Raw genomic sequence first — 25,134 nt, 5'->3', positions numbered from 1 at the left:
CTCTCCCTTTCTTCTCCTTTCGCGAGGCCGGCGGTGCCAGAAAGGGGCCGGGTCGTGGCGGTCGTGGGAGGGGGCCCGGGAGGTGGCGGCCACGGGAGGGGGCCTGGGAGGGGGCCGCCATGGGGGGCTTCGCTGTGGCTCGCCTCCCCGGTCCCACGGGCTGGCGGAGGCCCAGCCACCCCACGGCCGAGCTCGGACGCTCCACGGGCCAGCCGGGCACCACGGGTGGCGTCGCGATGACCTGCGGAGGGGTCGCCAGTCATGGGTGGTGGCCAGCGTGATGGCTGCCACCGTGGCTGCCTCCCAAAGCAAAAAAAAAAAGAAAAAAAAGAAAGTGGGGCGGCGGTGTTGAGAGGAAGAAGAAGATAGAGAGTGAGAGGGAGGGGGAGGGGAATGGGTGAAAAAGGAAAAGGCGGATGGAGGGTTTTAGGAGGAAAAATGGACTTTTAAATAAGGATATTTTGGTCAAAAAAACAACTTTCCAACAAAACTCAAAATAGTTTTTTCGAAAAACTCCAAAATTGAGCTTCTCTCAAAAAGTTGTTTTTAGCTTTCTGGAAAAGCTAAAACAACTTTCTGAAATTTTTACTAAACATCATTTTTCATCTAACAATGCTTTTAGAGGGCCAGAAAGTGCTTTTTGATCCTCCAAAAGCTCCCCCAAATGGGGCCTAAGGGATTGGGCATCTACAAGAAATCTCGATCTAGCCTTTTTGTGATGTTTGGCAAATCCAAGAGACCATTGTAACAATTATAATGTTGGGGGAGGGATTTCCTCTATCGTTCCTTATGCGTTATTGGAAACCCATCAAATATGGCCTTCTTGCTCTTTCCGGGATATGGCGGGAAAATGGGGTAAATGTGTTCAGATTTAGCTATGCCTGATAAGAGTCATGACTTAAGACCTATTTGCTTGCTACATAGTATGTTCAAAATATTGCCAAAGGTTCTCGCAACAAACATTAACTCCGTGGCTTCCAAATTTGTTTAATGACAGGCAATCGGCAATTGGCTTTTATCGGATGTATTGAAGGGTTTCTTGGAAGTTTGTAAGAGGGACAGGTTAATGGAATTATTATTAAAATATTGATAAAATTACTTAAACATTCGTTTAACTTCTCAAGTTTAAGATATTTTAAAGTATTCCTCCAAGTTAGTTAAGTAGTTGGTCCTACCATCCATCTTTCTTAGGTTTAGTAAAATTTTTAAGACTCAAATACCTTTGCAAGAAGTGGTTTAAATAGAGAGGATAGATAAAAAGGGATGGAGAGAAGGAATGAGGATGGCAATAGAATTTAGGAAAAAAAAGGAGGTGTTGGAAGAGGTGGTGGGAGTGGATGGAGTTTGAGATCAAGTTAGATGAAGAGAAAGCTACGAGGGCAATGACAGATTTAGATAGAAGGAGGTGGTGTTGAAAGAGAAGATGGTGGGAGTGGCTAGGTGAGGCTCAAGATTAGGTTAGATGGCGGTAAGGATGAGGACAAAATGGAGTTTAAAGAGGAGAAGGAGAGTGTGTTGGAAGAGAAGGAAACCCAAGCCCCTCCGGAGCCCCACCTGCTCTAAAAAAAAAAAGAAGAGAAGGAGATGGTGGGAGAGGAGGTATTGGAAGAGGAGGAGATGGTGGAATTTGATAAGGCTCGGGATCAAGTTAGATAAGGACAGCGACATAATTTAGAGGGAGGGAAGAAGAGGTGAAGAGAAGGAGATGGTGAGAATGATGAGGGATAAGAAAAGAAGAAAAGAAGATATTTTTTAATAAATAAGTCATTTTCATCAAGGCAAAATTATTCTTCATGGCGATGCCTTCGCAATATTAAATATCAAATAGAGTTTTAGGACATATTGAACTATTTAACTAACTTTAGAAATCACTTTTAGCATTTTTTAAATTTTGAGAGGTACAATATGAAACTGACCAGAATATTTAAATAACTTTCTAAATTATTTTGTTGGATTCTTATTTTAGAACAGAGAGGCTTGTAAACAAGTGGAGAGTGGGGGAGATCCTTGGTTACTTCCAATTAGGTGGGAATGTTAGTGAATGCATGGGATTTCGAGATGATAGATACAGTGTCGCCCGCAGTCTCCATTGTTCATTCGTGTGATGGAACCTACAATTTCTATACCGCATCCTGTGGTTCAGATAGGTGGATGAGAATCAATTATTGGCTTTAAAGTACATTTTGTTAGCCTTCAAAGCAGTGGCATGACTAAAGGTTAACCCAAGTAAAAGTTTCTCAGTAGGATTAGGCATCTGAGCTCGAGCTGGTCAGAAGCAAGGGATGCAAACTCGGAACCTTATAGTTCAAATTAATATCTTAGTTCGCTTCTCAGTAATAAAAGATGGGTAAACACTTACAACTTTTCTTTTTTTTTTTCCGCTCATACCATGTACGAATATACCGAATAAAATCAAAAAAACACTTGCAACTTGGATGGAGAAATTCCAACCTATGGGAGATAAATTGACATTGGTGAACTTGAATATACCAACATACTTTGTTAAGAGAATTGATGTGACCCGGAGAGCTTTCCTTTTGGAAAGGGGAAGAAAAGTGAAAGGCTTCTCCTGCTTGCTTGACTGGAGACATGTCAGCAAATCAAAGGAAAAAGTAGTAGAGGAGCGGCTATAGTTAATGATAGATATGGGAGAGGAGAAGGGAATCTCAGAGACTTGGACCATACAAGTTTACAACAATCCTAAGAGCACTATATATATTTATATATTGAAAACCAAAATTTAGAAAATATAAATCTAATACATCAAAAATGATAAAAATAAAACAAGCATCACACATCACACACCTTCTTCTGTACTTCAGTTCTTCCCCCTCAATCCCCAAAAAAAAAGAAGGTAAACAAACCTCTCTTCTACTTTATCATTTTTTCTACTTATTTTCAAGTTATTAACAACAACTCAACGGTTTGCCCTCCTCCACCTCATTGCTTTAATGGCTGCCGCGGTTGATCATTTCCAAGTAGTGGTTGAACGACTCCTGCCGCTGGAGCCTCATCTCCTCGTTGAACTTCTTTATGAACGCTTCCACCCGTCGGTTGAGATCGTCCTGCCCCAGCGACGGCTCCTTCCTCAGTCGCCCTCTCGACGACGACGACGACGACGGCGACGGAGAGGAGTCGTTGAAGGTCTCGGACTTGCGCATCAGCGGGGCCGGGGACTGCTCGTCGCGGAGGGAGCGGCCGTGGGTTTCCCACGTGTCCGACTTCTTGAGGTGGCGGGCCAGCGGGACGGGCCGGCCATCTGTGATTGTCCTCCACGTGCTCTCCAGCGTCTCGCCCCGCTTCGCCCTCGCCACCCGCAGCGCCTTCCCTGCGAGAATCACCATTTTACCATCGCCGTTAGTAACGCCGTTGTCACGCCGTTTTTTTTATTAATCAAGCCATTTAAGTGACTGATGGTCGGTTCGGCGTTCCAAAAAAAAAAAAAAAACTAGGAACAAAACTGAAAGGATATTGGCTAATTTTTTTTATTTTGGATATGGTACCTTCGGGGCTGGGCTTCACGTTCTTCCGGCGACCGAACCTGACGGAAACCAGCGGTTTCTCCGTCACGGCTAAATAGTCCGTTGCCGTCGCCGTCTCCCTCGACTCCCTCCGCTGCGGTGACCAGCTCGACCTCGATATCACAAACTCTTCCTCACCCTCCGCCTCCTCCGCCGCCGCTGCCACTTCCAAACCAACCACCTCCTCTCCTTCGTACTCCGCTGGCGCGACGAACTCCGGCTCCGGCTGCACGTCCTCTGCGATCTTCGCCGCGTACTCCTCCGCCGGAGGCATGTACTCCGGCAACTGGGTCAAGGTTGGATTCGCCATCGACGGCGCGGATCGCGCCGGATCCTGGCCATCCGGTGCAGGTTTCTGGAAGCGGGAGGAGGCGGCGATGGAGAGGATGATGCCGTTGATGACGAAGTAGAGGTAGGGCGGGGTGAGCCAGGAGAGCAGGAAGCCGTACATCCGGGGGATTTCGGAGACCAGGAACCCTAGGATCGATGCTCCCCGGAGGTGGAGCATCAGGGCCGCCGATAGTACCACGACCGAGGCCACCATGGCCTTGAGAGAGAAGACCCACGTGCTGCTGCTCGATTTCCGGTAACCCATCGTCTCCATCTGTTTCAACCTGCGAGAGATTACAGCCGTCCGATTCCCTTCTCCCTCCTCCCTCTTCCCTCCTCTCTCCTCTCTCTGTGCGTGTGTGGCTATCTGGTGTGGCGGAGGCTTTTCGAGGAGGAGAGGAGCGGGGGAGGTGGCGATATATAGATGGCGTTTGGGAGATGGGGGGTTGGAGATGGGAGATCTAAGCCGTCGGATTTGAATAGATCAGCGAATTCTCGACACGCTCACCGCTGTCGCCTGTCGGCGGGTGTACCATCATTATCCTTTCAGTGAGGCGATCATAAACTTGCAAGAAAATTTCCAGATCCTTCTATTCCGAATATGCCCTCGATTCGATTAGAGCTACCCTTATCGTTACCACAAAAAATAGTACGATTCGTCGAGCGGACGGCCTGGATTTCTCTTGCTGTTGCCTTTGGTTACTCGACGGCCAGTAAAGGCTATTTCTGGAAGACCAGGCTATAATAAATTGCAAAGTTAAAAAGTTCTCTCGTTTCGTTTTCTGTGGAGATTCAAAAGTCCTGAATTACCCTTCTCCCGTATTCGATACTCATGGACTTGATGAGGACCAGTCCATTAATTGGACGAACAAGATCATTCCTTTGGTGGTGTTTGTATTAAATACGTTCTTTACGGATCAGGGTAGGGCTGTCTTTGGCCTTCAGTAGAATTTGATTTTGGCGTTTTTTTTTTCTAAAGGAGATGAGAGCTCAAGGGTGCTCCCCAACGGTCAAAAATCGTACCGTTAACTACGGTAGGGGTGGCAGGATCCCCAAGGGGCCATCCCCATGCCATGGAGGGTATCTCTTCTCCTGTACTCCGCCATAACTTGGCCCGCAAGTCCGGAGGGACCAGGCATGGCCTCGAGATTCTCCCGTGTTACTACTAAAATATTAAAAAGATCGTGTACGAGTGTGTGCAAGGGGGAGTTGGTTTGAGTGTGATGGGGAGAGAGAGAGAGAGAGGAAGATGGCGGTTGCGGCGATGCAGTGAGAAAATTTTAATGGCTGGACCAAGAGTACGGACACTTACATGCATGCACCACCTCCCATCAGTTGGCTCCACCACCTCCTTACTCTCACCAACCAGAGCAATCCAAGGTGCATTTGGTTCGAGCCGGAATTAAAATTAAAATCAGAACTGCTCTATTCTCCTATATATATAATTTATTATTAAAATTATAATAAAAATTTATATATTAAAAAATATTAATAGATTTTGAAGAATTAGAGTTATTTATTTATTTATTTTTTGGGAATCGAAATAGAAATGAAACTTCTTCCAACCAAATAACTCGAATAGGAGTTACACATTTTTATTTTCATTTCAAAGTCCCACTATCCTCAACAAAATATGCCTCAAACTTTCTGAGTTTTAAATTGAATTATCTAGCTCATTGGTCGTTGAGTAGCCAATGACCTAACAACAATTTGCATCTGAATACATAATGCATGCATGTGTTAGGTGGTGCATCTATGTTATGGTTGCTATGAAACCTTTGGCCAATAAAATTATCAACAATCTTGGGTTTAATAATTTAGTGTACGGTAAAGACCACACCTTTTTATGATCCAATGCCAATTATGAACCAGTAAAAATGTTGAAAGCAATTAAAATGGGGCTACATTAAATCTAATGAATCATTTTTTGAGAAATATGATAGGAATGCCACAAATAGGAATCGAATTTTGGACCTCTCAGATGGAGAGTGATGCCTAACTACTGGCTAATCAAATATTAATTTTAATTTATAGCTAGTTCTGTATAAGTTTTGGAAACATGATATTCTAACAACAATTAGGTGTAGCAATATTTTTTATTTGAAGGCGTCAGGATTGCTTTGTGAAAATCTACTATATATATAAAAAAAACTCATTGGAGCCCGGCATGTACAACTGGACTCTAAAAATAGTTTAAGTTTTGGGATCCATGCTCTCAAAATCCAAAAGAATTCTTCTTTTTTTATATCCCGCTCCTCTGGTCTTAAAAGAGACATGCATGCCATCAAATGGTGCCAGTTTTGAGAATGCTGGTCGACATTGTTAAATGTGCAACAGATCGGAGAAATAAATGTACTGCTTTCAGCTTAAAATGGTGCCAGTTTGATTAAAGGGTGACAGCAAGAAGGTTAACTTAGGTATATAGAAAGATTTCTCTGCGATTCAGACTTGTTATTGGTACTAAACTTTTCAAATCAGCTTGTCCACGAATGCCGTAAGATGTTTTTTCTGAAGGAAAAATAATTCATATATTTTTAATGTCACTAGATTATGTCACGCCCCATGAATGTCCAAAGTTTGGGTTACACTGCAGAATAGACGTGGGTAGGTGGGATGTTGGTAGAATGGTAGCATGAACTTAGAAGTTAGTGCTGGCATCAGATTTTGGTGGCGCAGAAGAAAACCTTTTGGGCAATGCATCCAAAAGACGTAATTATGCATTAGACGTGAAAGTGCCCCTACTTACCTCACTCCCCATCAAATTAGGCTGCCTACCTCACTTCCTATCAAATTTAGGCGCATAGATAAGATGAAGATATTTATCAGCATGTTTGGTTGAAGAAAAATGAGTTCTAAAAACTTATTTCGATTTTGATCCCAAGTTCTATTCCAGCTATTTAGTTAGAGAGATTCTCAAAAATCTAATCTAAATTCTCACCTGGCATTGAAATTTTATTTTGATTCCGATTCCAGTCATGAAGCAAATACATCGGAGAGTACAATTCTTCTGATTTTTATTTCGATTCCGATCCCCGAGTATGCCCCCAACCACACATAACAGTAATAGAGGGAATCTCAAAAATAAAGAACAGAAAAGAGAGCTATTTCTCCGTCCAGAGCACTCCTTACAAAAATTACTAGGGTTACCGAGTTAGACTTCATGCTGTTGCCATGCTGAACAGGTGCACGAAGTAGAAGCAAATTGTGGAAGGAATTGTCTCACGCCACATAACCATGGTGCGGTCCTTTTCTTGGACCTAACAGTCACGGCAGTCCTATCAGAGCACAGGCGTAGAAGAGAGAAGAGAATCGAAACGAACGAAAGCAAGAAAGAAGGCGTCAAACACCGTCATGCCAGCCGACCAGTGTGGAAAAGGTCGGCAAGCGTAGCGGCGTAAGCCTCATGATGGAAACATCAGTTGCCATCCCAAGATAGGAAGCAAAGTGTGACATATATAGTTGTCCCATGTTCAATTTCTGAAGCAGTGTGGAGACTGTTCTAAGGGAAGCTAATTAAAGACAGCCACAAGCAGTTGCTTGTGTAGACTAAATTTAGCTTTGGTGAAGCCTGGACCGCTCATCTCTTGTGGAAAATTAGTCGGCTTTAAGTTCAGCTTTGATGAATAGGTCTAATTTTATGATCGACTAAAAGTGTTTATTATAGTCAATCAATGCCACCAAGTTAGGCAACACGATACGCTTGCATGAGTCCATAGTGAGGATTGGATTAAAAGAAGTACCTATAGTGTCCTTGCCACTGTTAATTTGACCTAAAGACTTGAAATTGTGTCATTAGAGTGTTTGCGCCACCTTCTATGGATCGAGGAGCAAATACTATGACGCAAGGATATGGACACGAAGCACCATAACCGTCTCTGTTGGACAAAAAGTTTTGAGATGGCAGCATGTGATACGCTATGTCACCTTTTAATCAAAACACATTAATCAATCAAGGGTCATAAATAATTGAAGATTTTGAGTTGTGACTTGTTCTTTGCTATCCATCCGTTAGAGATAACTATGTCGCTGGCATGGTTATTTTTGGTACTTGTTCTCTTTTTTAAGTCTTGTATGAAATTCAGATATTCATTGCATCACCAAGTTTATTTCTTATGCTTATACCATCTTGATCAGGGAAAAAGCCAAAGAAGGTTGGTAACAAAATCATAGGCCAATAAAATATGGATATATTATACCAATCTAATAAAAGATTGAGTCGGGTTGGGTTGGGTTCATTTCTAAAATTTCTGATCCAACGGCTTGGGTCATTTGGGTCAGGTTGGATCCATATATAACCCAGTCCCAACCTAAAAATTTAAGTCCGAGTTAGGTCCGATTCAAATTGGATTGAATCACGAGTCAATCCGATCCATTTGCAGCCTTACGTACAAGAAAGGTTGAATTTTGAAAGTAAGTTATATGTGACTCAAGCCCTTTCTAGATGTATGACACATGTTGAACCAACCTATGTATGTATGTGCCTATCGTCCCTTGATCTTGAATTGTTGGACGGTAACAGAACAAACCAATTAGTTGCCAATAAGCTAAAACTATGCGTTGGTGGCGTACATGTGCATGATTATGCATTTGACACCTAAACCATTTTCAGATACTAACGTTCATGGGATCTCCATGTAGGTACGCATGTGATCCAATATTGAAATATTGATGAAAGATGATAAATATAGGTAGTTGTAAGGTGCTTCTTGTTTGATAGCTAGCCATCGGCCATAAAGCATTATGACTTTATAAACTATGCAATCTCTCTCTCCTTTCTAAACTACCCAAGATGCCTTTTCCTTTAGGTGGCTCAGATATGATGGATTTTGTGAACGGGGAGATTATAAAGGGTTGAAGGGAGACATCCAACATGAAGAAGCTTTTAATAAATATACTACCAAGCAAGCATGTGCTGCCGAAACTACACTACCTAGTCTACCTTTATGCATGCCTCAAGGCGACGACTCTTTGTTTTTTTGGGTCTTCCTGAAGTGGTGTATGGTAACGCCAAATTTTCTTGCACCCAAATCCAAGTTTGAAGAGAATCCAATGCACTTTGGGGTCGAGAGCGACGCTTATTTGAAAGAAGACAATAAAAAAGAGGCATAGATGAAGACGCTGGAGATACTGGTGGGGCAGCTCTTCATGTGGCTCCACGTGTAGGCATATGATCTTGCCGCAGAAATTTGTTAAGATAAGGCTTTGCTGTTGCCGACACCACTTTCTAAATGGCTAGTCGTGGACGCAAATAGCCAGCTTCCATGACACCCCGCCGAAGTTTCGTTCCTTCTATACGACGCAAAGAAAGAAGGCTTCATGCATTATGATGTGATGTGTTACTGTAGCTAGTTTTAACTGGGCCCGGTCTGACTCTCCCGTCCGAAAACCGGAGTGGATGCAGAGATTTGGGCAGCGCCGCCCATCCAATAGTTGGCTGCCACGTTTGGATGGAAGATCCTGGCACCCATAGGTCCGGAGCTTGGCATAAGCGATAAGGTCAGGACCGAGAGTGCTGTATTCGCGTAGCAGTACAGTGCACCGCACCCTTCTCTTCGCCTACACATTTAGTGAGTGGGTGTCGTCGCCTGGGTGTAACCCGGAGTGGTTGTACCATGAAAAAAAGAAAACAGTCACGAAGTCCGAACGTATCCAACCTGAACATCTGAGAATCTATTTGTGCCGGGGATGAATGAAATTAAGGACATGTTTAGCTGAGGAGAATTATGAATAGAAATAAGGATAAGTGACCCTTGCTTAAGTTACTTGGTTGGGACGGTTCCATTCTTATTCCTATCTCAGAGAGAATAAAAATATGCCCCAATCTCTAAAAAATTAATCTCGGCTCTCGTCCAGGTATTCAAATATTATCATGCTAGATTTACTTTTTAAAATTAAATTTTCAAAAATATTTCTCTAGATTTTTCAAAAGATTTATTTTAAAAAATTCTGATTTTGATTCTAATTTTGATTTTAATATGAACCAAATGTATCAGAGAATGTATCCATTCCGAATTCTATTACCATTTATTTCGATTCTGATTTGAATTTTGATCGTAAACCAAACTCATCATAAATTGGAACCCCTTTTAAGGTATATTTGGTTGAAGAGAGTTGTGCCTCAGAATGGAAATGAAAATGGGTTGGTTGGATAATTTTATTCTTATTTCTATTCTAAGAAAAATAAGAACATCTCAACTCTCAAGAATCAACTTTTAATATTTGAATTTTTTTATAATTCTAATTCCGATTTCTGTCATGAACCAAATACCTAGAAGAATATGACCACTCTGATTTTCATTCCGATTCCGATTCCAATCGTAAACCAAACTTTTCTATTACTTCCTCATGGACCCAAATTGACGAAATGAACTATAGTTAACAATATGCAGCTACTATGATTTAAATGTGGCACCAATTGAAAATCTCCCAACGAGGGGGTAAAAAGCTGATTTGAGTCAAACCTAGTGACAGGCCAAGGTAGAGACCACCCAATCCAACGCACCTCCATCCTACTCAAAGAATCTCTCTCTCTCTCTCTCCCTCTCACTCACTCGCTCATCCATGAGTATGCGTGCACACTCCAGCTTGCATGCACTTGCATGCACAGGGTTGCAATCAATGTAACTAAGGAATGCCCAGAAGACGTGGAGCTACAGTAGCAAGTCTGTATAAAAAAATATAAAATATATAAATAAATTTATCTCAACCTACCAATTTAAATTTTTGGAACAAGTGATAATTTTAACATGGCATTAGAGCAGAAGTCTTGAATTAGAACCTATCTTTGCACTCTTTAACCCGATTATTAAAATTTCACATATTGGGCTAACCCATTAAAAAAAAGTCCGGCCAATATTTGAAGAAGAGTGAAAGAAAATATAAAATATATAAATAAATCTATCTCATCCTATTGGCTTAAGCTTTTGGGATAAGTAGTGATTTTAACCGTCTGAGTGGGAAATCTCAGGAGCAACACTCAGCTTTCATTACTCAAGTTTTGAGGAACACCAATCAAGATTTCATTACTTCAGCTTTTGGACCACCTCAAGCCTGATAAATTTGAACCAGAGGCAGGAGAATACAATTTTTTTTTTGGGTAAAGGGCATTATAATCTACTAATTGAGCTAGTATATCAAAGATTGCATTAGAGTTCGTTCATGCATGACAAAAAAATTAAGAAAAAGCAAATAAGTTGAATTAAGAAAGTAGACTCTGATTTGAAACAAAGTTCAGGTGATGCAACAAAACTTCCTTTTTGCACTCAGCTCCTCTCCCCTTTACGTTTTTCTCCAAGAAATTCAAACAAAAGGACTAGCTCCACAGTACAAAAATGCTGTATACTGCTTCCCTACCCAACAATTTGTGATGACACTGATTGGAGCCCTAACCTCGCCAGAAAGATCTAGTCAAATTTATGCTCTTTTACTCGGAAAGTCTATTATCTCCCAACATGAGGGATTCACATCCATATGAATCACTGGAAGAAATAGCACCAACAAATTAGGCCATGCTTTGTTGAGTCTGGACAGCTGCACATACAAATGAAGTCAGCAATGTGACACCAAACAGTCTCTACAAGGAACTGCATGCCGGACCCAATCTGCAAATAGAACCACAAATGGCCATGTCATGAGAAGATGAAAGCATCTGCCCTGGTGTCTGGTGAAAAGGTTTTAATGTCTGGAGAGCATCATCCCTCGAGTTGATGATAAAAAATCGTTGTCACTGCCTAATCGACTGGGTGTCACAGAAGAGGCAGGAGGTGCAACATGTGAGAATCCGTATAGGTGTGTGTTTAGTCTTATACCGGTTATTTGCCGAGAAGATCTTGGGTACTTATACAAGACTAAAGAACCCAAAGATAAGATCCTGGATTGTTACACAATAGGCCTAACTTGCTCCACCAATGGCTACACCGTTGATGATGGATGATGCTGAGCACATAGTGTACATTCTGAAACAGAAAAAATGATTTCTTATGATACAACTGATGCATGTCTCTGAAGAAGGAAAAAGGATTACTCACAGCAATACAAACTATTTCCAGTGTGGCAAAATACTGTTTGAGGTTGATTGCTAGTAACTTGATAGGCAGCAGGTTTACAAATGGTTCAGGATCTTGTCTGTAAGCTGAGCCAATGAACAATAACCAATCTATAGTAGAGTATATATTTAATGTAATGACTAAAGCATAAAACAATAATACCACCCTCAACCTAAGCATCTTGCAGATTCCATAACTCAAAAGCTGCCCTTTATTGCAGGTGCCCATTCTCTTCAATATCCAAAATTGTGAAAGAAAGAGAACTAGAGGGAAAAGTGGAACACCTTCTCGAGATGATCTTGTGAAATACCATTCAGATTACTTATTAACATTGATCGACTTATTCATGTATAAAGGAATGAGTTCACTTTGGTTATTCAAACTGAGCTTCTGTAGAACGATGCAACATTTAGCTACCACTGCGGTATCTCAGACTTACTCCTATTATCCTATTTTCTCCAGTGTTGACTGACGAGCGCACTAAAGAGAGTCTGCCATCCTTTGAGATGCATGATCCATTGCCGAGCAAAATATATGATGTAAACTTAAACAAAAGAAGTGCATCATATGCATACAAAAGCTTCTGCTTATGCTTCACATCACAAGAAAGTTACAATACAAAATTATGAGGGATAAGAACCTCAGCTTGAAGTGCTGAATTTTGAAATATGTTAGCAAGTTCAAAAAGAAACCAGTCTTAAAAATAAACCAACATCCACAAAAAATTTTTAAAGTGTTTAAATAATGTGAAATATGATCAGAACTCTCAAGAGATCGACTTTAGATTAGCGCATATATTTTTTTGAAAAAACTTTAACATACAAGAATAATCCTTAGAAATGCAATAACCTTCACATAAAGTAACCTAAAAAATACCTTTTGTCTGCACATGTACGTACTGCTATCCACCATAAAATGAAGCATCAATACAGGCAAAAAGGAAGAAATAGTCAAAAGGTGAACAAGCAAGCTACCCAGATGTTGGAAAATAACTGTAATTCCCAGAGGGGCGTGCCTGCCAATGCTTCCTATCTGCTGCAAAATAAAAAGAAATAGGATAAACTATAGTAATTTGGCATTCTTGAAGTACCTAAGAACCATATATCTAAGCTTTCAAAAGCATCACCTGACTAAAGTTGTTCACACCCTTCTGACCAGCTGATGGTGTCATTCCTGGAATCTGATAGTTGATATTTGGCCAGTTTTGCATTGGAAAATTTCCATTAGCCAGGCTACTATATATTAACAGCCAGTTGATTAGTTCTTCCAGGAAATGTTGTAGGCACACCGCCAGATTTAGCTGCAGCTAGCCATGACAAGAGCCTGCTGCTGGGAAAGGAAGGCGAGTTGCTGTTGATGAATGGAATATGGCGACACAATATAGGACCGCGATAAATCACCAATGCAATGAAGATAGAGCACTTATAACAACTTATGAAGATCTACTGCAACAAAAATGATAACCAAGATATAAAACAACCATAATAAGTGCACATGGAATAACCGGTTGGCAGAATCAGCTGATTATAAAACAGCAACCATCTGAGTTCCACTGATCTTAAGAAGGATGTATTTTATGCAACGCCCCATAAGCTTAGCTTTCTAAAAACCAGGTGGTAGGGCCGATGTGTGTCGGTAGCCCATTAGAATCAGACAATGGAAGAAACATTGTTGATAACCAATAATCTTTTCATTTTCTTCAAATGATAACAATAGCTGCCAAAATCTGTGAATAATTTGTATCTATAACAACAATGGATACTTGCATCCTACCCACATGTTCATTAAAGAGGTTCATAATAATGTTTTTAACATTCCTCTGGGGTTTCACTGGAGCTGAAGATAGAATCACAGGTGGTGAATCTTTAACTAGGTCTTCAATTCCTGATGCAGGCTGTTTTTTTATTTTCGACTGGCTTTGCGGTAGTGTTTCTGTCTGCAGCAGTTGTTGCCAGTGCAGCTGCAAAAAGCAAAGCCATCATAAAAAAGTGAATACAGTTAAAATAGTTGCTTCAAGAATTAAACATCCAGGATTAGCAAATAAAACAAATTTTAAGAGAATTACGTAAAGTGTAGATATATTATTCAGAAGTTGCATTCTGAAAACTGGCTATGAGAAACAGATCGCGCCACAGAGAAAATTTGATATCAGTTCTTATGAAACATGGAAGAATGCAATGTATCCTACTCTGGAATTCTGCCCATGCATTATCATCCTTGGATGATGATTCTGAGCAGTTTTCGCTCAGGGTTTTCACTGAGAGCATATTAAGAAGATCAGCCACGTATCAAACTTTTGGAGGTGGCGCTGGCATGGTATCAACTTTAGGCATTGGGGCATCAACTTTAGCAGGGACTGGGGCTTTAGCTTTGGCAGAAGCTGTCTTCAGGTGTTGTGATGAATCAGACTTGGGCATAACTGGCTTTGCTTTTGGTTCAGAAGAAACCTGTTTTCCAGTTCCACCTCATCAGGCTACTTGTGAATCATAATAATTTCAACATTTTTCTGGATAAAACATTAAGAAGAAAACACCTTGTTAATACGTAGATTCGTTTTAGGACTGAGAAATTGCGTATAAAACCATTTCCCCGGCCGTGACAGCTCGACCGATTGAGACAGCTACCGGGCAGGAGAGCTAATACTTAATACTTAATAGATTGCAATAGTTGAAATATCTAAGAGAATTCGCAAGTTACGCAATGGAAAAAGTGTAACCATTATCCTATTAGTGATGACTCCAGCAAAATGCTGGAAAAGACAGACAGAAATATTTTTTAGTCATCTCAGTTTAAAGATAATAGCAAATTTTAGCCAATAATCATCTCTCTCTCTTTCATGCTCACACAAAGGTAAGCAAAGCGATGCAGTTGGGGAAAGAGAAATGGTAAATTTACACCAAACCTTACAAATAACCAGCACCTAGTTAAGTTATTGGTTGGTGTTGTTCCACATGACTTGGGGTGAAAGCCCCATTTAGGCCTCAGTTTTAGGGGCACTACCCTGATTTTTTCAGGGTAACTTGTAAGGACCGGTGTTAGTTTAGATTGTTTTGTTTAGTTTTGCTCTTAAGGAAAGATAATAGTCACTGATCCATGTGAAGCTGTTCCAAACCGGTGCTATCACTGTATTGATATGGTACAGTACAGTACAGAGTCTATTTGGTATACCGAGTATCGGTACACCATCCGTACGATATGCCAGTATACCATGCTTTGAAGCCACTAGAATATTTTTCTTTGCAAGGGGTGATGGAAGGTTATGCTGCTCTTCTGAAGACTTACGTTGTTGGCAAACACATGACCATCTCTATCACACTGTTTCTGCTGAAATTCAAGAACTTTCTCTTCTTAAGCGTCTGAAGGTTTTAATGTTCCGTTCCTAGGTATCCATCTCTTATCTTCATATCTGGCAGATATTTTTTTTTTTCTCTTCTAAGTAACAAGCTTAGCCTTAAGCCTGTAGTTAACATGAGAAAAGCAACAACTTATGGAATAAATCTAAAGAGAAAATATGTACTTTGCACGAATAAAGTTTTTGTTGAGATTACTGGGCACAAAACTCACTGTATCCGGCTTACCAATTAACAATTGGTCTCATTCAGGCATTCCATCAAACACATCACAGGCATGAAAAGATAAGCACAAAGACACCAAATTTACGTGGTTTAGCAGCAAGTGCCTACATCCACGGGGAGGAGGAGCAATCCACTATGTCAATCTTCCCAATAGGGTACAAACATAGATACATAAGAGCCCAAAATATGGACTGCCAAATGATCACAATAGGAGGCAAGATAAACCAAATATAAAGCAAAAACAACCTGATCGGATCACCCTTCTGCAGCCACAATGATAGATCAAAAGTGTAGTATGCAAATCAACCTTTCTACGGCTCCAATGGTAGATCAAATGAATATCAAAAACATACCTTCCCTTGTTGCATGTACTGTGAACAACAAAGAAGAAAGAGGCTCACGGAAACAGGGAAGTCATAGGAAGAAGCCACGGTTGAAGAAGGGAAGAAGGAAGAAAGCCTCCAGCGAGTGAAGACAAAAGGGAACCCAAGTCGAATATTGCCAGGAGACCGAGAGCGCACGAGAGGATGAAGAAGATGGGTGCAGCGGCTGAAATCCCTTTTGTAATGTCCGGGCCCACAACCTACTAGGCCCAATAAGAAATAGGCCCAGTTAAGGGTTGGGCCCAAATTTCACTGTAGCCAGCATAATTATTATCAGGAATAAAAAAAAAAAAAAACGAAGGGATAAGACCGACAGGGAGGGGTTACCGCACCCCCTGCTGGCAGCCGATGCCGGCGTGCCGGAGACAAGGGGGGGCGGCGGCCAGTCCCGAAGTATGGAGGAAAGGAGAGGATGGGACCTCTCAGAGGGGGGTTTCATCCTCTAAACAAATATTTAAGCCTCTGCCGGCAACCCCAAATCACAGACCCCCCTAAACACCGAACGAGAGAAAGAGAGAGGATGAAACTCCAAGAGGAAGGAGGGACTACCAGGGGGAAGAACTGCCCAACGGTAACCAGCAAAAAGCCAGGTAAGCCCCCTGCCTTCTCTCCCCCTGTTTTGTGCAAGACAACAAAGAAACAAAGAAAGAAGTGAGGAAGGGGACTGCTGGCAGACCAAGGGAGCGGCCGCGGGCATCCCGCAGTGCCGCCGGCTTCTCCCGGCATCTCTTCCCCGTGGGAGAAGAGAAGGCCGCCGCAGGCGCGGCCGTGGGCTCAGCCGCAGGCGCGGCTGTGGACGCCGCGAGCTCGGCCGTGGCACCGCCGACTGTGGCTCGGCCCTCCCAAACCCCCCTTCTTCCTTCACAGGGGAAGAATGAAGAGAGGAAGAGAGAGGGTTTGGGAGTGAGAGAGAGAATATGGGGGGTTGGTGAAGGGAGGTTGAAGAAAAGGGAAGAATGAAAGAAGAGAGGAAGAGGGGACTCATCCTCCTCGTCGTGTGCGGCGGCCGCCGGCTTCGGCCGCGAGCACCGTCGTCACAGGCTCGGCCGAGGACGCCGCGGGGCCTAGCCGTGGACGCCGCCGGTTGTGGCCCGGCCTTCTTCCGCTCGCCGTCCTCCCTTTCCGCTCGTCGTGCTCCCATCGTCGGAGAAGAAAGGAAGGGGGAGATCGGGATGGAAGAAGAAGGGAGGAGAGGAAGCTTCGGGAAGGAGAAGAAAAGAAGAAGGAGAAGAGAAGAAAAAGGGAAAGAAAAAAAGAAAGAAAGAAAGAAAGAAAAAAAAATATAAAAAGAGGGGGTTTAGCCGACTAACCTAAGCCCAATTAGACTGGGCAGGTCTAAATCCGAGCTCAATCAGATTGTGTTAAGTCTGGACGAGCCCAAACTGCAAATTGGGTCAAATCCGAACCAAATTAGGCCCAAATTGATTTGGGTCCGAACCTAGTTGAGTGGAGTTAATCCCAGCAGGCCCAATTAATACTAAATTAGGCCCAGTAAATTGACAGAGGACCCAATTGGCTAGAAAAGGTTGGACCCAATTATAAACGAGGCCCAATCCTTCAATTAAAAACCCAATTAACCCATGTGGGCCCAATCTGGTTTTAAACTAAGCCCCAAAGGCTCTAAATTGGGTAAATTGGACTTGGCTAAATCCTTGGATGGGATCCAAGCAAGTAAGTTCATAGTATGATGAACTAAGAGATTTTATAATAAATAAATGGGGAATAATGTAAACCCTATGATGTTGTTTTAGGTGATTAAGGATTTGTCACCTGGACTTGAGCAATTTGGAAAGCGAATTAAGGTAAGTAATCTGTCTTAATCCTATCGTAGATCTTGTATTACGTTTTATAAGATGAACCAGTGTTTTTCATACAATTTGAATTGTATGCATGATTAGTGAAGAATGTAAGTAACCTGTCCTAATCCTGTTATGGATCATGTTATGTTATTAATATTTCCTAAGCATTTATTTTAAGTATATATGTTTCATACATGATATGTTACAATGCATAAGTAACTTTAATGATCCCAGAAGCTATGGCTATGTATGCAACATGATGATACTGATATTATAATCATGCATGTAAGTTTATAAAGTCTTAGCTAGCCCAGAGGCACTATAATGGGCTCAAAGATGCTACTGAGAATGACTGAGCCGCCAGTGGCTGAATAGTAACTGAGCTGCCCCGCCAGTGGCTGAATAGTAACTGAGCCTGCCCCGCCAGTGGCTGAATAGTAACTGAGCCTGCCCCGCCAGTGGCTAAATTGGAATTGGGCCTGCCCCGCCAGTGGCTGAATAGTAACTGAGCTTGCCCCGCCAGTGGCCGAGTCTGACTTCGCAGTAGCATCCGAGAGTAAAAGGACCACGGCATGCCGGGGGGGCACGGTTTCATATGCATATAATATGAAAATTTTGTGATTTGCACTACTGCTTTGTTTAAATTGCATACTTATTATGCCAGGATGATTATTAGATAAACATGCATGTCAGCTTCTCAAAACCCTGATTTACATGTTTAGTCTACTGGTTGATCCGGTAGGATTATGCAGGATTACTTACTGAGCCGTGTAGCTCATATCCGTTCGTTTACTTTTTCTTTCAGATCCTCACCAGTGATCGCCATCAGATATGTTTTTATTTTGTTACAGAGCTTCGTATTTTTGGAGAAGCTTATATACTTCTGTACATTTGAATAGCATAGAAGTTCTGTATTTTTGGTTTCAAATCTGAAGGTTGTACTGCAAACTTTTAATATATATATAAGGATGAATCCTTTTTGGCTACCTGTTACCCCTGTATGAGGCTGCGTGCTACTGTGGGCGATAGTCGGCAATAGCACGGCCGTGTCACGGATCCGGATCCGGGGCGTGACATATAGTGGTATCAGAGCTATAGGTTAATCATGAGTAAAAAAAAAAATTTCAAATTTTAATAAGGGCATGGGTAGTTAAGTCTCATTTAGTGAGATTTCGTATATTGGAAAGAAAGAAAAGATTTTATTGGTCGCATCATCGGTCAGTCACAAAAATTGCTTGACACAAATATTTTGATAGGTGACAATGAGCAACAAAAAGAAAGATGTTAGGGCTAATACAAAACCATTCTAGGGGCATGATTGTGACAGGTATGGTATCAGAATTTAAGATTTAAGACTACTAAGGATTTTGGTGTTTTGAATCAGAATGCTAGCAAGCCATGCCAAAATAAGAATAAATTATTTTGGAGATTTCTCGATGGAGTAATTTGTTTTTTTTGGATTATGATTAAATTAGATTTTGACTGATATTAAGTGGAGTACTAGCCATGGAATGTTAAAGTACATAGTGATTATTTGTGTATTAGTATATAGGTGATTTTGGAAGTTTAACTTGATACTGGGTACTGTGGATAATACTTCTAGTTTGAAGTTAATTATTTTGATGGCAAGATAGGGTTCATTCATAAGTTGTTTAAGGCTTGGACAAGGAAAGATTTTTATTCTTCGAGGATGAAATTTGTATGACAATTATGCATGAAACTATTATATAGAAAGAAAATATATTTGAGAATGAGATCTAAGAGTTTTCCCTTTGTTTACTTGGAATGTGAAATATTAGATCTTTGCAAATTATAATGCAAGATTAATATTTTGATTGGAAGTCATTTAGTAAATCCTGAGAATAATTTTCAATGTTGAAGAATATTTTAGGCTCAAATGTTCTACTATGGATAAAGTGCAGTTGTTTGTGATCCTGTGATAAATCAATTAAACGAATATTAGTTGATGTTTTGAAAAAAAAAAAAAAAAAGAAGAAAATGATGATGACATGGGGTCATTAGGAAATGCGAGTGGAATCAGCAATAGAGTTGACATGGGAACAGGCCCAATAGCACATGATGATTCAGGGGTTTGTACTTAGTGACCCTGCTTCTAAGATTTGAAATAAACTATTTCATCTCTAATAGAGGGGCAATTATCAAATGCTTTCGTTTATCACTAAGAAGCAAGTTTAAATTGTTTCATGAGGAAGGTGAAAGTTATGGATGATAATTCCACATATCATCGTCTGGTGGAAAGAGTACAAAAGAAGAAGATTTTTAAATAGAGATCTTACACCAAAAGTATACATCCTTTTCTTTTAACGGAGATGTGAGATCCAGAATCACTTTCTAGCAATGCTAAAGTAGGGCAGATTATTGTTCATGCAATTTAAAGATACCTAATATAAGATTAGGATATTGAGAAACAATTTCTAGAAGTTTACATAATTCTGAGCTTAAAATGTTCTAAGATGATTTGAGAGTTCATCTCTTATTAGAAAAGAAGGCTCATTTTTATGGCTGAAGTTGCTGGAAATGTAAAATTCGTTTAAAACGTTTGTCACTTGTTTAAGGGGATCTCATGTTGGGATACCCTTTCTTTGCTCGTTCATGGAAAAGTAAAAAGCAGTTCTAGCTAAGTAAAATTCGATCTAGATGGAGGAAAGATTTGTAGTGCAAATATCCATGAGGTATTAAATAGTTCTGTTTGTAGACAAGTAGTATGTTGATCAAAAGTTATTAGTGAATTCAAAGGATTTTGATGTTTTGAATCAGAGTGCGCAGCGAAAATATAGTGGTCTGAATTATTTACCTAAGTTGGTTAGAAGTGCGATTCCTTTAATTCGGAAAGTTTTGATCTGTTTTTTGGTGTAGTAGGATTTTTTCTTGATAAATAAAAAGAGAATGTTCTGATTTTGGATAGCACGGTGCTATCCTAGATTCTCCAGTTTTATGTCGTGCTAAGAAATTCTTAGCATCTTTTGACTAGAATTAATGGATCATCGATTTTGATCTCAGATCTGAAATATGCTGATATGAACCTCCGTCCTTCTAAATGTGAAGCTTGAATTTTTTTTAATTAATATCAACTCTCCATCTGATTAAAAGAAATTGAGGTTATCAGTAGACCATGATGAATTTCAATCAAGAGTGGACTAGAGTTGTTTATGATCCAATCTTGTGATAGATCGGTTAATCGAGAGCAGTTGATAGTTTGATAAAGAAATTTGATATTTTTATTCAAAATTAAGATGTTGATTTTCGTGTATAAGCAACAAAAAAAAAAAGTTTGAATTAGATCACCTATTAAAAGAACTAAATCTCGAAGTAATGGACCTTACTCTTTTGATAAGATCTACTGATGAAGTTGTATTGATAAAGAGAATTATTAGAAGATTTGAGTTAACTTTCTAGTGGAGAAAAGTGTTGTTGATTCTATGAATAATCTGGAGATAGCTATATAATTTCACCAGTGAGTTTTTCTATTGTTGGCAACTCTTGAGAGATTTTGAGCATCTTAAATTTAGTATTAACGGATTGATGGTGCCTTGGATGGGCTCAGACCTGGAATGTTCCTTACTCCTAGCTATGACATTTTCGATCTACCTATTTGAAAGGGGTTTGAAGTTTTGCTAGGGTAAAGGTTGATCATTAAATTGTAGGCAAAATTAAGAGAAGAAAGAGGATTATAGATTATGAAAAGTGTTTGATGTTAATGCTCTCACCTATTTCTGTTAAGCCGATTACGATCTTTGTGTGGACAATCCAAACTCTGGAAGACATGCTGAGGGCTTGCACTGTGGACCTAGGTGGAAACTGGGATAGTCACATACCACTGGTGGAATTTGCTTATAACAATAGCTACCATTCCAGTATCCAGATGGCCCCATACGAAGCTCTCTATGGGAGAAGATGCCGATCCCCCTTACACTGGGATGATGTCGGGGAACGGAAAATGCTAGGCCCCGAACTGGCCCAGCACACCAGAGACAAGGTACTACTAATTAAGCAAAGGCTTCAGGCTGCTCAGGATAGACAGAAAAGATGGGCTGACAGAGGAAGAAGGGCCTTGAAATTTTTGGAGGGGAACTTTGTCTTCCTAAAAATTTCACCATCAAAGGGTATTACCCGATTCGGAAGACACGGCAAATTAAGTCCTCGCTACATTGGCCCATATGAGGTTCTTGCTAGAATAGGCAAAGTTGCCTACAAACTGGCCCTACCTTCAGAGCTATCAGGCGTACACAACGTCTTTCACGTCTCTTTGTTACGGAGGTACGTTCCGGGTCCCAGCCATGTGGTACCACATGAGCCTCTGCAATTAAATAAAGATTTAACCTATGAGGAGGCTCCCCTGCGCATCATAGACAGAAAAGAGCAAATTCTCCGAAGGCGCACCATTCCCTACGTTAAAGTCCAGTGGACCAACCACACTGAAAGGGAAGCTACCTGGGAATTGGAGGAAGAGATGCGACAACGCTACCCTCAGCTCTTCGAGAACCGAGGTATGTTTAATTTCGAGGACGAAATTTATTTAAGGGGGGAAGGATGTAATGTCCGGGCCCACAACCTACTAGGCCCAATAAGAAATAGGCCCAGTTAAGGGTTGGGCCCAAATTTCACTGTAGCCAGCATAATTATTATCAGAAATTAAAAAAAAAAAAATGAAGGGATAAGACCGACAGGGAGGGGTTACCGCACCCCCTGCTGGCAGCCGATGCCGGCGCGCCGGAGACAAGGGGGGGCGGCGGCCAGTCCCGAAGTATGGAGGAAAGGAGAGGATGGGACCTCTCAGAGGGGGGTTTCATCCTCTAAACAAATATTTAAGCCTCTGCCGGCAACCCCAAATCACAGACCCCCCCTAAACACCGAACGAGAGAAAGAGAGAGGGAGCCGAAGCCCTGGAGCCGAAGGCGAAGGAGCCCTGAAGCTCCAAGAGGAAGGAGGGACTACCAGGGGGAAGAACTGCCCAACGGTAACCAGCAAAAAGCCAGGTAAGCCCCCTGCCTTCTCTCCCCCTGTTTTGTGCAAGACAACAAAGAAACAAAGAAAGAAGGGAGGAAGGGGACTGCTGGCAGACCAAGGGAGCGGCCGCGGGCATCCCGCAGTGCCGCCGGCTTCTCCCGGCATCTCTTCCCCGTGGGAGAAGAGAAGGCCGCCGCAGGCGCGGCCGTGGGCTCAGCCGCAGGCGCGGCTGTGGACGCCGCGAGCTCGGCCGTGGCACCGCCCTCCCAAACCCCCCTTCTTCCTTCACAGGGGAAGAATGAAGAGAGGAAGAGAGAGGGTTTGGGAGTGAGAGAGAGAATATGGGGGGTTGGTGAAGGGAGGTTGAAGAAAAGGGAAGAATGAAAGAAGAGAGGAAGAGGGGACTCATCCTCCTCGTCGTGTGCGGCGGCCGCCGGCTTCGGCCGCGAGTACCGTCGTCACAGGCTCGGCCGAGGATGCCGCGGGGCCTAGCCGTGGACGCCGCCGGTTGTGGCCCGGCCTTCTTCCGCTCGCCGTCCTCCCTTTCCGCTCGTCGTGCTCCCATCGTCGGAGAAGAAAGGAAGGGGGAGATCGGGATGGAAGAAGAAGGGAGGAGAGGAAGCTTCGGGAAGGAGAAGAAAAGAAGAAGGAGAAGAGAAGAAAAAGGGAAGAAAAAGGGAAAGAAAAAAAAAGGAAAGAAAGAAAGAAAAAAAAAATATAAAAAGAGGGGGTTTAGCCGACTAACCTAAGCCCAATTAGACTGGGCAAGTCTAAATCCGAGCTCAATCAGATTGTGCTAAGTCTAGACGAGCCCAAACTGCAAATTGGGTCAAATCCGAACCAAATTAGGCCCAAATTGATTTGGGTCCGAACCTAGTTGAGTGGAGTTAATCCCAGCAGGCCCAATTAATACTAAATTAGGCCCAGTAAATTGACAGAGGACCCAATTGGCTAGAAAAGGTTGGACCCAATTATAAACGAGGCCCAATCCTTCAATTAAAAACCCAATCAACCCATGTGGGCCCAATCTGGTTTTAAACTGAGCCCCAAAGGCTCTAAATTGGGTAAATTGGACTTGGCTAGATCCTTGGATGGGATCCAAGCAAGTAAGTTCATAGTATGATGAACTAAGAGATTTTATAATAAATAAATGGGGAATAATGTAAACCCTATGATGTTGTTTTAGGTGATTAAGGATTTGTCACCTGGACTTGAGCAATTTGGAAAGCGAATTGAGGTAAGTAATCTGTCTTAATCCTATCGTAGATCTTGTATTACGTTTTATAAGATGAACCAGTGTTTTTCATACAATTTGAATTGTATGCATGATTAGTGAAGAATGTAAGTAACCTGTCCTAATCCTGTTATGGATCATGTTATGTTATTAATGTTTCCTAAGCATTTATTTTAAGTATATATGTTTCATACATGATATGTTACAATGCATAAGTAACTTTAATGATCCCAGAAGCTATGGCTATGTATGCAACATGATGATACTGATATTATAATCATGCATGTAAGTTTATAAAGTCTTAGCTAGCCCAGAGGCACTATAATGGGCTCAAAGATGCTACTGAGAATGACTGAGCCGCCAGTGGCTGAATAGTAACTGAGCTGCCCCGCCAGTGGCTGAATAGTAACTGAGCCTGCCCCGCCAGTGGCTAAATTGGAATTGGGCCTGCCCCGCCAGTGGCTGAATAGTAACTGAGCTTGCCCCGCCAGTGGCTGAATAGTAACTGAGCTGGCCTCGCCAGTGGCCGAGTCTGACTTCGCAGTAGCATCCGAGAGTAAAAGGACCACGGCATGCCGGGGGGGCACGGTTTCATATGCATATAATATGAAAATTTTATGATTTGCACTACTGCTTTGTTTAAATTGCATACTTATTATGCCAGGATGATTATTAGATAAACATGCATGTCAGCTTCTCAAAACCCTGATTTACATGTTTAGTCTACTGGTTGATCCGGTAGGATTATGCAGGATTACTTACTGAGCCGTGTAGCTCATATCCGTTCGTTTACTTTTTCTTTCAGATCCTCACCAGTGATCGCCATCAGATATGTTTTTATTTTGTTACAGAGCTTCGTATTTTTGGAGAAGCTTATATACTTCTGTACATTTGAATAGCATAGAAGTTCTGTATTTTTGGTTTCAAATCTGAAGGTTGTACTGCAAACTTTTAATATATATATAAGGATGAATCCTTTTTGGCTACCTGTTACCCCTGTATGAGGCTGCGTGCTACTGTGGGCGATAGTCGGCAATAGCACGGCCGTGTCACGGATCCGGATCCGGGGCGTGACACCTTTCACCCTAAAACAAAACAGAAACCCTTCATCCCACGGGAACAAGTAACGTGTACCTTATATATAATTAATGAAATGTCATTTTGCAAATAGGTCCCTCTCAAAGCCACTATTTGGAGCAAAGTCCAAAATAATCAACAGTTTTCAATTCCCACTCTGTCATAGTTCTGCTTCCTAGCTAGTAGCTATTTCATGACTTTT

The 25,134-nt window shown here is 41.7% G+C and overlaps 1 protein-coding gene and 2 long non-coding RNA genes across 7 annotated transcripts; 1 reads left to right on the top strand and 2 right to left on the bottom strand.

Annotated features, from left to right (window-relative positions):
* The first annotated feature begins 1,621 nt into the window (after positions 1-1,621).
* LOC113461347 lies at positions 1,622-2,840 on the top strand. The gene is made up of 2 exons (XR_003383576.2): positions 1,622-2,185; positions 2,217-2,840. It is a non-coding gene; the product is annotated as an uncharacterized LOC113461347 (long non-coding RNA).
* Positions 2,702-4,246, bottom strand: LOC103697522. Its single transcript, XM_008779394.4, has 2 exons — positions 3,504-4,246; positions 2,702-3,328 (listed from the first exon to the last, which is right to left on the bottom strand). Exons 1-2 carry the CDS (start codon positions 4,123-4,125, stop codon positions 2,949-2,951), a joined length of 1,002 nt encoding a protein of 333 aa, XP_008777616.2. The 5' UTR covers positions 4,126-4,246; the 3' UTR covers positions 2,702-2,948.
* Positions 4,247-11,049: 6,803 nt separating this feature from the next.
* LOC120112410 lies at positions 11,050-24,991 on the bottom strand. Of its 5 annotated transcripts, none has more exons than XR_005514031.1 (5): positions 24,933-24,991; positions 13,962-16,029; positions 13,023-13,856; positions 11,879-12,928; positions 11,050-11,806 (listed from the first exon to the last, which is right to left on the bottom strand). It is a non-coding gene; the product is annotated as an uncharacterized LOC120112410 (long non-coding RNA). The 5 variants fall into 5 exon arrangements; XR_005514029.1 differs by having other exon boundaries at positions 12,773-12,928; XR_005514032.1 differs by having other exon boundaries at positions 11,050-12,928; positions 13,962-14,343; positions 15,475-16,029.
* Positions 24,992-25,134: the final 143 nt, after the last annotated feature.

This window comes from Phoenix dactylifera, chromosome 11, assembly GCF_009389715.1.
Source record: "Phoenix dactylifera cultivar Barhee BC4 chromosome 11, palm_55x_up_171113_PBpolish2nd_filt_p, whole genome shotgun sequence".
Taxonomy (NCBI): domain Eukaryota; kingdom Viridiplantae; phylum Streptophyta; class Magnoliopsida; order Arecales; family Arecaceae; genus Phoenix; species Phoenix dactylifera.
The sequence above is the reverse complement of the archived record's forward strand: the minus strand, read 5'-3'. Positions and strand labels throughout refer to the sequence as shown.

Excerpts from the sequence above, each read along its gene's own strand:
- LOC103697522 (XM_008779394.4), bottom strand. The coding sequence starts at position 4,125 with ATGGAGACGATGGGTTACCGGAAATCGAGCAGCAGCACGTGGGTCTTC. Across the intron at positions 3,329-3,503 it reads CGTGAAGCCCAGCCCCGAAG|GGAAGGCGCTGCGGGTGGCG; the intron begins GTACCATATCCA and ends TGATTCTCGCAG.